General features: G+C 46.2%; 1 protein-coding gene across 6 annotated transcripts in view; it reads right to left on the bottom strand.

Annotated features, from left to right (window-relative positions):
- Window positions 1-12,179, bottom strand: part of lekr1 (leucine, glutamate and lysine rich 1) — a 273,905-nt gene that overhangs the window by 25,861 nt on the left and 235,865 nt on the right. For all 6 annotated transcript variants that reach the window (XM_060924188.1, XM_060924185.1, XM_060924189.1 and 3 more), the window contains one exon: window positions 1,380-1,473. In XM_060924188.1, the coding sequence (XP_060780171.1) occupies window positions 1,380-1,473 (94 nt within the window). The remainder of the gene's footprint in view (window positions 1-1,379; window positions 1,474-12,179) is intronic.

Raw genomic sequence — 12,179 nt, 5'->3', positions numbered from 1 at the left:
CACCTAGACAACCATTCACACTCACATTCACACCTACGGTCAATTTAGCCCATGTTTACATTAGACCGTATCAGCGGATCATCAGATTAACGTTTTTAAAACAATTAGTGTGCACACAGCAACACCAATACACGATTTGCGTGCACACAGCAACGCCAATACACGGATACGCTCGGCTCCGCAGGCATCCTGCGCTCCAAATCACTCCGCCCTGAACAGCGAGTGCCCTCTGGAGGGTGCGCACTCCGGCCCTGCGCAGCTCACAGAGCGCGCGAGTGAAGTGCACAAGCTGTGATTCGGGACTGAGCCGCTGTGTGTGTGATCCCAGCGCATATCACTTACCACTTGCAAGTGGAAGGATGGCAAGCCTAAAGACAATCATAACTACACAACGGGCAGTATTTGCATCAGTATTTGCAGTATTTTCATACTTTTATACTCTTTAATGAAAGGTGATACAAGGCGGAAGTCCGCGCCGTTTTTCAGCAGTCGCGTCACATGACCAACGCCAGCGAATCAGGAAGGTGGATGTCACAGTGACGTTGTCCAATGACGACGCCAGCTAGAGCTCAGCACAGCGTATCCGCGTATCTCAATGTTTACACAGCACCGGATCAGACACGACCTAGGTTGAATATGTGGACGCTGGCGGATTCCCGTTTCCCGGCGTTTCCAGGCGGTTTAATGTAAACGGACAGTGCATCCGCGAAGAAAACGAGACAGATACGGTCTAATGTAAACTTGGCCCTAGAGTCACCAGTTAACCTAACCTGCATGTCTTTGGACTGTGGGGGAAACCGGCGCACCCGGAGGAAACCCACGCGGACACGGGGAGAACACGGGGCTCGAACCCGGACCTTCTTGCTGTGAGGCGACAGTGCTAACCACTACACCACTGTGCCGCCCAAATAATAATAATAATAGAAAAGAATAATAAAACTAAAGAATAACAATAATATTTCACAATACTAATGAAAGAAATCAATTAAAGAATGGAAGAAATTAAATATCACATTTGAAATGCTGATAGGTTTGGGCCGTCTCTGAAGGCCTAGAACTTACTCACATACACCTCTGGTGTATGTGAGTAAGTTCAATATGAGTATATTATATATATGCATGCGGTTTTATTGTTTATCAGATTTTTAAAAATGAATTAAGCTAAGCCCAAAAGAGTGAGCTGTGTGGGCGAGATATATCCCAAGCCACACCTTCTATTAGAACTGTCTGTGCTTTGTGGGTGGGACAAAGTCGCCCTGTCAATCATGGCGACACCGACACGAACTCATGTATGTAGAAGAGGGTGGATAGAGCTTGTGTGATGGAGCAAACCACTGACATTAGACATCCTAATACAGTAGCACGTTCAAAGCAGTCACCTTTGACCTCTGCTCCTCCTCGCGCTGCAGTCTTTTCCAGAACATGTCCTCCATTTTCTGCATCTCTTCTCTCTGAGCGAGTTTCAGCGCCTCCCTGAGGACACACAAGGTATCACAGTATCACATGAACAGCAAGCACTCGGACTACTTTAAAGGCGTCACGCAGTGGCGATAAAAGTCGCATTATTCTGCACCAGAATGCTTTCGAGATTCGAAATAAATTGACCGTCGATTTTTCAAAAGCTTCCCGCGGTTGTAATCGGTCCTTATTTGGTCATGCCCATCACTTGAAATTTCCCGCGTTCGCAGCGCCCCCTCTCGGTCAATGGAACAGCTGCGTGACGTCATACCAGTAACCACTCGGTGCAGTTGCAATGGCGGACACACCAGAAAATAGGAGCGATGCTGAGGAAATTAGCTTTGATTTTACCGATACAGAAGAAGAAAATGGCCCACAAGTAGAGATTTTGACAGCTGAATGTCCTGGTGGTATCCAGCCTTACAGATTTGAACCTGAGCGCTCATCTTCAGAAGAAAATGAGGACAGTTCTGACGACGACGAGAATGAAGAAGACCGGCGACTTGAAGACTTGTTTTGGTTGGTTTCTCTGACTAAATCACTACTTGTGTGTATTTTTAAAGACCATTTTCACTTGAATTAGAATGCTGTGTGATTAATCTATGATTATGTGTAATACTGATAGCTGTAGGGGGTGAAAGTATAGCTAGAAAGATTGAATTCTAGCAACTTGACAGCTTGCGATCTCGCGAAATGCAGTGGGCCTTCTGATACAGTCGACCCCTTGATATTCCAGTTTTCATCATTTTCCTTTTATTGCGGTTGATTTTAACTTGATATTCAGTATGTTATAGGCTGGGAGTATTGAGCTTTGTATTGTATTGTTTAGTAAACGTACAATCGTCAGTAATAAGTGATAATTATTAGTTAAAGGCAGCTCTGTGGCATAAATCTTTCAATTAATCTTCTGTCATCCATTTGCTAAAATTATGTGCCACATATGTTATCAAGACAACACTTCATGTGACAAAGAAAGATATGACAAATACATAAATGTATGAAAATCATTTTGTACAATTAATGATTGATGCATAGAAACACTTAAAACATGTGTTTTTAAAAAAACATTTTTTTTCTATCAATACCTAGCCATGACCTTGAAATCAGATCCATTGATAACAGTCACAAATAGTGTTCAGTGTTCGTTGTTACAGCCAAACACAATACACCGATTAGGCATTTTGTATCACAGAATATTAATACATCATTTCATAGTGTTTTGAGTGTTCAAAACTATCCACAAACTGAATAAATCCACAAAATCCGCAATGTAAACAACTCTGCTAAACGCACGCTATAGAGAAAACATGGCGACAGGCCAGCATCACCCAAGGGAGGTTACTGGTATGACGTCACACATAAGTTGACCTAGTTAACGGCTGGCTGCCTAAATTTGGCTGCGCGCATCAACTTTAAATGCTTGTAGCGGGCGCATCGTGACACTGAGATCGCGGGAAACCGAGGGGCTTGAATAACCCACCAAACCCGACATTTTGACACATGATATAGCCTGATTGCTGAAATTACCGCACGACGCCTTTAACTCCGAGTGTGTGGTATTGATTTCGATCCGTAACAATTATCACACAGGAATGTCTTTAAAAATGGATGAAATGTCTCGGGTCTCGAGTGCGTGTTTGAGCTGGTGCTTTCAAAGGCGCTAGCGTGCTACGACACGGACCGTTTCAAAGTCGCGGCATCACACACCTGATTAATACTACAGCCCAGGGAGCTGAGCGAGAGTATTAATATCACTGGACCCAAAAAAAAAAAAGACACACACACACACACACACACACAAGAACAAAGGCTTCAAAGAGCTCTCTGAAGAGCTGCACAGATATGAAACATTTGCATACGTAAGCACTTTGATGTTCTGGACTATAAAAAGAGGCGCCATTATTTGTTTTCATACCCAAAGCTAATGTTATCACTGGTCTGAATATTTGAGCTAATCCCTTAAACGTGTCCAACAAGCGTATGTGTGTGAGTGAGTATAAAACTCCATGATATACATTCAATATGATTGAAAAACCACACAATAAAGCTGTGGAGTGATTGATGTAGAGAATGGCTGATATGTGTGTGTGTGTGTGTGTGTGTGTGTGTGTGTGTGCGCAGAAAAACAGCCATGCTAAAGCACATGGCAGGCATATAACTCATGCTCCTCCTACACTAATCCACTCCATTCCCCGGGGTTTCCCCCCTACCCACAATCCTGTGCGCTTTTGTTTCCGACTGTCATCTCCCGGCTTAGAAATCACTCACACGCAGGACGGGCGTGGCAGTTGCAAACAAACAGTGCTTCCAGATGTTTCTGTCTCTTGTTCTTGGTCTGTTCTTTAGCGAAGGCAGCTGTTGACTTTGTTTGCTCGCTCGGAAATCATCCAGCGGCGGCCTGCGACGCTAGCAGTTTGGATGAAATGACAGTTTTATAGCACATTCCTTTTTGGCTTTAACGTTCCACCCTCCACACACACACAGTGAAAAATACACTGCAACCAGGTTGGCTTGCATGGTAAACATCCCATCCTATGCACGCGATCAAGAAAAACGTACCTATCTCAGCTCTCATTCAGTTTTCCTACCCGGAATAGTAATATTCCGCTCAGTCACCTCGCTTCATCTCACGCTTATCAAACAGCATTCGTTATATTCACACCCTCAATGTTTGTTGTGAACTCTGAATCAACGTCAGCCATCTCAAATTCCCATGTATCGCCACTAAAGCACTCAGTGTTGTGCTGTTCTAGGAAAATAATCCATGACATCAGAGTGGCCTGGGTCGGGAGGAGACCCCGGGGCAGACCCAGGACACACTGGAGAGATGGCCTGGGAATGCCTCGGTATTCCCCCGGAAGAGCTGGTGGAGGTGGCCGGGGTGAGAGGAGTCTGGGCTGCTCTGTTTAAGCTGCTATCCCCGTGATCCAGATCTGGATAAGCAGTAGAAAATGGATGGATGGATGAATGGATGGATCAGAGTGGTGGTGTGACGAAGCGGAATTAGCGCTTACTACCCTGTTAGTCAGTGAATCAGTCGACTGCCCAAACAGTTGTTGTATGGAGAGCTATGCCAAGGCAAGCGCTCATCTCGGGGGCAGAAGAAACGCTTCAAGGACAATCTCAAAGTGTCCTTCAAAACCCAAGAAATCAACCTCAACTCCTGCGAGTCGCTGCGCAGGATCGTCCAGCATGGCGAGCAAAGCTCGCACATGCAGCAAGATGAAACACATTGCCAAGGCCCAGAAGAAACGAGCTGCGTAGAAGGCTTGAACTGTCGCCATGCCCACAACAGCACCTACCCACATGTATCCGACATGTGGGCGTACCTTCAAAGCCCGGATTGGCCTCATGAGTCACCTCCGGACCCACAACCACCATCCACCAATTTGAAGTCATGGTCATCTTCGACCACGAAGGACGAACATCAATCGGTTAATCATGTTCTTATAACACCACTTCCTGTTACAGGAAAGTGTTGTATTCCTCTTTTTCAATCAGTGTTTTTTTTTTATTTTGCTCAGCAAAATGACCTTCACCTTGATCTTCAGTTGATAAAGGTCAGCTAGAGCAAATTAATGATGACCTGGCGACTTGTCCAGAGTGTACCCTGCCTCTCGCCCATAGTCAGCTGGGATAGACTCCAGCTTACCTGCGACCCTGTACAGGATAAGCGGCTACAGATGATGGATGGATGGATAGAGCAAATTGCTGTGACTGTAGTCACAGTCTTTATGTAGTTTTAAAAAAATATATTTAAGCATAGCAGGGTAGTAGTGGCTCAACAGTTAAGGTTCTGGGTTACTGACCTGAAAGTAATGGGTTCAAGCCTCAGGACTGACAAGCTGACCCTGTTGGGGCCTTGAGCAAGGCCCTTAACCCTCTCTGCTCCAGGAGCACTGTGTCATGCACCCACTTTGGATAAGAACATCTGCTAAATTATATTACATGAGCGATGTACAACATACCCAGGGGGGCAGCTGGGGATTAGGTGCCCTGCTCAAGGGCACGTCCGCCATTCCTGCTAGTCCAGAGAATTGAACCGGCGACCTTTTGGTCCCAAAGCTGCTTCTTAGGCCGTGGCTTCCCAACATCTCATCTCATCTCATTTTCTTCTGCTTATCCGGGGCCGGGTCGCGGAGGCAGCAGTCTGAGCATGGAAGCCCAAACTTCCCTTTCCCCAGACACCTCAGCCAGGTCCTCGGGAAGAACACTGAGGCGTTCCCAGGCCCGGGGGGACATGCCTGGAACACCTCCCCAGGGAGGCGTCCAGGAGGCATCCGAAAGAGATGTCTGAGCCACCTCAGCTGATTCCTCTCGATGTGGAGGAGCAGCGGCTTTACTCCAAGCTCCTCCCGAGTGACTGTGCTTCTCACCCTATCTCTAAGGGAGCGCCCAGCCACCCTGCGAAGGAAACTCATTTCGGCCGCTTGTATCCACGATCTTGTTCTTTCGGTCATTACCCAAAGCTCATGACCATAGGTGAGAGTCGGAACGTAGATTGACCGGTAAATCGAGAGCTTTGCCTTTTGGCTCAGCTCCTTCTTCACCACAATGGACTGGTAAAGCGACCACATCACTGTGGAGGCTGCACCGATCTGCCTGTTGATCTCACGCTCCATCCTTCCCTCACTCGTGAACAAGATCCCGAGATACTTAAACTACTCCACTTGAGGCAGGACTTCTCCACCAACCTGAAGAGGGCAAGCCACTCTTTTCCGGTCGAGAACCATGGCCTTGGACTTGGAGGTGCTGATTCTCATCCCAGCCGCTTCACACTCGACTGCAAACCGCCCCAGTGCATGCTGAAGGTCCTGGTTTGAAGAAGCCAACAGGACAACATCATCCGCAAAAAGCAGAGATGAAATCCTGTGGTTCCCAAACAGGATTCCCTCCGGCCCCTGGCTGCACCTAGAAATTCTGTCCATAAAAATTATGAACAGAACCAGTGACAAAGGGCAGCCCTGCCGGAGTCCAACATGTACTGGGAACAGGTCTGACTTACTGCCGACAATGCGAACCAGACTCCTGCTCCATTCGTACAGGGACCGGACAGCCCTTAGCAAAGAGCCCCGAACCCCATACTCCCGAAGCACCCCCCACAGGATACCACGAGGGACACAGTCGAATGCCTTCTCCAGATCCACAAAGCACATGTGGACTGGTTGGGCGAACTCCCATGCACCCTCGAGCACCCTATGAAGGGTATAGAGCTGGTCCAGTGTTCCATGACCAGGACGAAAACCGCATTGTTCCTCCTGGATCCGAGGTTCGACTATTGGCCGAATTCTCCTCTCCAGTACCCTGGAGTAAACCTTCCCGGGGAGGCTGAGAAGTGTGATTCCCCTATAATTGGAGCACACTCTCCGGTCCCCTTTCTTAAAAAGAGGGACCACCACCCCGGTCTGCCACTCCAGAGGCACTGTTCCCAACTGCCACGTGATGGCGCAGAGGTGTGTCAGCCAAGACAGCCCCACAACATCCAGAGACTTGAGATACTCAGGGCGGATTTCATTGCCACCGAGGAGCTTGCAAACCACGTCAGTGACTTTGGCTTGTGTAATGGACGAGTCCACCTCTGAGTCATCAGCCTCCACTTCCTCAATGGAAGACGTGATGGTGGGATTGAGGAGATCCTTGAAGTATTCCTTCCACCGCCCGACAATATCCCCAGTCGAGGTCAACAGCTCCCCACCCGCACTGTAAACAGTGTTGGCAGAGTACTGCTTCCCCCTCCTGAGGTGCCGGACGGTTTGCCAGAATTTCCTCGAGGCTGACCGATAGTCCTCCTCCATGGCCTCACCGAACTCCTCCCAGTTCCGAGTTTTTGCCTCCGCAACTGCCCGAGCTGCGGCACGCCTGGCCTGCCGATACCCGTCAGCTGCCTCAGGAGTCCCGGAGGCCAACATGGCCTGAAAGGACTCCTTCTTCAGCTTGACAGCATCCCTTACTTCCAGTGTCCACCACCGGGTTCGGGGATTGCCGCCACGACAGGCACCGGAGACCTTGCGGCCACAGCTCCGAACAGCCGCGTCGACAATGGAGGCAGAGAACATGGTCCACTCAGACTCAATGTCCCCTGCCTCCCTCGGAAGCTGGGAGAAGCTCTCCCGGAGGTGGGAGTTAAAGACCTCCCTGACAGAGTGCTCAGCCAGATGTTCCCAGCAGACCCTCACCATACGTTTGGGCCTGCCAGGTCTGTCCGGTTTCCTCCTCCACCAGCGGATCCAACACACCACCAGGTGGTGATCAGTTGACAGCTCAGCCCCTCTCTTTACCCGAGTGTCCAAGACATAGGACCGGAGATCAGATGAAACGACAACAAAATCGATCATTGACCTCCGACCTAAGGTGTCCTGGTGCCACGTGCACTTATGGACACCCCTATACTCGACCATGGTGTTCGTTATGGACAAACCGTGACTAGCACAGAAGTCCAATAACAAAGCACCACTCGGGTTCAGATCGGGGAGGCCGTTCCTCCCAATCACGCCCCTCCAGGTGTCACTGTCGTCGCCCACGTGAGCGTTAAAGTCCCTCAGTAGAACAATGGAGTCCCCAGTCTGAGCACCTCTCAGTACCTCTTCCAGGGACTCCAAGAATGGGACTCATTAAATGTAACACGGGGGGAATAACATATAACGTGTTACATTAAATGCCTGTAACGTAACGTGTTGTACTTTTTATCTGCTTATAGCTACATTCAATGTGAAACAAATTAGCTCATGCTTGCACTTGAAGCCTGAACAGATCGCTGATCTCTTTCATTTTCTTTTTTGTGTGTGACATGTAAAAATGTCTCAGCTCACTGATATATCTGGAATGAAATGTGGTGTGTGTGTGTGTGTGTGTGTGTGTGTGTGTTTATGCGAATCTAGCTCTAGCATGACGTGCACATACCAAGTTTTTATTTCCTCAGCCCTATATTTACTTCTCTCTCTCTCTTTCTGTTCCCTTTCTCAATCTCTTCATCTCTCCTTCTGCATACATCCCTGCTTCTCTCTCTCTGCGTGACATGCCTAATGATATTTCTGTCAGTTAAATTATCCTGCCAGTCTCTCTGTTATGACATTAATCTGTGACTCGTTGCTAATTAGTCACAGCAGAAGCCTGGGGCGCAGAGAACATTCCTGTTTAACAAGGCTTTATTGAAGGCCATATCAGGAACTCCTTTTCAGCTCAGCGCGCTTTATAGAATGGCGTCAGGTTTTCATTATGCTCGTTACACAAGTGTGGTTGATGGGACGTGTGCTTTCGTCCATCATCTACGGAACCGTTAATCAGACAGCCAGAGGCTATGTTCTATTTATAACGTCTCGGATACGAACACAAGGTTCTCCTGTCAGTTCTGAAAAACAAGGAATCACCCTTCAGTGATTGTTTTTGCTGTTGCTGAGAGCACGGCTCACTTTCTCTCTCCTTCTTTCTCTCTCTCTTTCGCATCAACAGCCCCATTGTGAAGCTCTCGAGTGCATGAAAGACGGCGTTTGTTCTCGGCATCCTCCGGTCGCACGCGGCCGATAACAGCCGTAGAGTGGAGCGATCATGCCTGCGTGTCAGCAAAGCCACAAAGCATCCACCGCAAGGTCACACGGAGTCATCATCCAGCGAGCGGATACACACACACCAGCGCTCACATCACACCAGCATCATTATTGTTAATTAGTGCGGCGTTTGCGTGTTAAAATAAATCTTTTTTTTCTTTACCTCATTTTAACCTCATTTGTCTTTCAAATCCTGTCATCTACCAGCTTTGTTCTCGCCATCATACAACAGAGGATGCGCACGCTTCCTTTAACATGCCCCTGAAATCCAAACTGCTGCAAATTTGACGGGATAGAAATTTTGCCGACAAGAAACAAACAAACAAAACGAACAGACATTTTCCCATGTCAGTGTTCTTAGTTTTATTTCATCACTTCATCCAATTTGGCAAAATTTCATGATCGTCCAATTAAACACTCTCGAGATCCATATATGCCCCGCCCCCAGGGGTGTGTCTTTCTCAACAGCAGCAGGTCATTAACACTTAAAGGAGAACTGAAGTCATTTTTAAATTTGCTTTATTTCTTAATTAACGTGTTATTCAGTTACGCTTTCAGTTTTAGTAACCTTATATTGCGACTCGTATTGGCAACGAATTGCAATTAAATATTATACTTATCGGCCTATTTGGTTTTTAGCCGTGTTGAATTTAGTTCGTTTGGTCCACGGCAGGTGTCGCTTATCCGCGCGATCTTCACGAGACTTGTGCGAGACTTCGAAACGTGAAGAAGTGTCAGCCAGGTGTCAGCGCCGCCATTTTGAAAACTGTTTTTCAAACGAAATATTGCACAAAAACGAGTTTAAATGACGATTACTGCCTACTTTTTTCAAACTTTCCTGATTGCTATCAAAACAAACACAACTTCCGGCTTGATTACATCTTGATTACTTATTATTATTTTCCTAATGTTTTTTTTTTTCCCCGATGCTATTTCTCCCTCAGTTTTCAACCAATAATCACCAAATTTCACATGAAGAATACCTCTGGGCTGAACTGCATTGCTACGACTTTTGGTGCTGATCTGGATCACTGATCCGGAATGATTCATGAAAAACAAGATTTTTTTCAATCACTTATAACTCTGTCAATTTTCATGATTTTTTCAATCAGTTTTTTTTAATTATTATTATTTTGTTCAGGTTGGCAGGGCACAACTTTTCCTCACTAAGCACCATTCTCTAGCTCTTACCATTCCAGATCTATAGGGTACGGTGACCAGACATCCCAGTTTGTAACAGCTAGTGCAAATTACTGTGACTTTAGTCACAATCTCTATCTAGTCTAATATTCTAATTATCATTTGGTGAAGAAAACTGGTTGGAGTTTATTCATTTGGTAAAGGGAGGAGTTTGTGGATGGTGGTACAAAGAGTGATATATCTTTTTACCAACCTGGGGCTCTTCAATGGCGGAATGTCGCTTCCTCAGGCAGAGCGAGAACATGATTCACATGATTCCATATTTGTGTCTCATCTCCATGTTCGAGTCTTCACTGTTCTCCATATTTAGCTAGCTCGCTAAGCTACTGTCAGGTTCGTCTGGATTTGGCCGAGGTGTGGTGCATCTCAGACGAACGGCTGTTGACGAGCTTCTTGAGTTTCCTGAGCTTCCTCAACATACAGTACTATGCAAAAGTCTTTACCCCCCTTATCTTTTTCCATACAAACTTTGTTATAGATTTCTATTTTATGACTTCTATACAAGGTTAGTCAAAATTATGTTAACACTTAAATGGTAGAAACCATTTATTCACAAAACATACATCATATATGCAAGATGATTTACAGGACGGTCTCAACCTGTTCACCATCGTGTTCAACACACAAAAACCAGCAAGGAACAGTACCATTTAAAGCCCGGACACACATTTTGTGGGGAATACATGATACCGCAGTCCTTATTCTGTCCTTGAGGTCATTGATATCACGAACTTTCCTGCTATACACCCGCTCCTTCACCATAACCCATAATCAGAAATCACAGGATGTCAAATCAGGGGAGTGTCGAGGCTGCGACAATAGTTCACCACGACCTATCCATCGACCTGGAAATAGGTGGTTGAGATAAGCATGAACAGTACAGCCAAAATGCAGTGGTGCGCCATCCTGTTGGAAATACCCCGCCAATCAAATCTGTAGTAGAAGTTCATCAATAGCGTACTGCTACACCATCTGTACACCATCAAGTAAATGTCTGACGTCACTGTTGGGGTCAAAAAAGTAGGGCCCAATTACGCCAGCAGTGGTCACGGCGCACCACACATTCAGGAGAAAAATAATCCATTAGTGTTAATATAATTTTGACTAACCCTGTATTATCGAGTCAAAACATTACAAAAACATTTTAGATTTCCAAACAATCATTTCATTTTCCAGCAAAAAATTAAATGTTACAGAAAAAAAAAATGTTTGTAAGCTTTCTGAGCAGCATATTCCATAAGAGAACACTTTTCAGATTAAAAAAGAAAACATAATGAAGGCTGCTGGCAAAATTTTTGGTGCAAAATGAAGAAGCGAGTGTGACAAAGTGTCCAGAAGAACCGTGGCTGGTTCTGTAAGACGCTCAGTAAAACCTACAGCTCATTTCCGCATAAAACTGCTCTCATTGGACCTCAGACTACTATATATATATATATATATATATATATATATATATATATATATATATATATATATATATATATATATATTTTTTTTTAAAGCAAAGGGTGGTCTAACACGGGCGGCACAGTGATGTAGTGGTTAGCGCTGTCGCCTCACAGCAAGAAGGTCCGGGTTCGAGCCCCGTGGCCGGCGAGGGCCTTTCTGTGCGGAGTTTGCATGTTCTCCCCGTGTCTGCATGGGTTTCCTCCGGGTGCTCCGGTTTCCCCCACAGTCCAAAGACATGCAGGTTAGGTTAACTGGTGACTCTAAATTGAGCGTAGGTGTGAATGTGAGTGTGAATGGTTGTCTGTGTCTATGTGTCAGCCCTGTGATGACCTGGCGACTTGTCCAGGGTGAACCCCGCCTTTCGCCCGTAGTCAGCTGGGATAGGCTCCAGCTTGCCTGCGACCCTGTAGAACAGGATAAAGCGGCTACAGATGATGAGATGGGTGGTCTAACACCAAATATTGACTTTGTTTCATTTATTATGGCTCACTGATTACTGTTTATAGCATTTTTTAATGTTGACCAGCT

This window comes from Neoarius graeffei, chromosome 6 (genome assembly GCF_027579695.1).
Source record: "Neoarius graeffei isolate fNeoGra1 chromosome 6, fNeoGra1.pri, whole genome shotgun sequence".
NCBI classification, from domain to species: Eukaryota; Metazoa; Chordata; class Actinopteri; order Siluriformes; family Ariidae; genus Neoarius; species Neoarius graeffei.
This window is presented reverse-complemented; position numbering and strand designations above follow the sequence as displayed.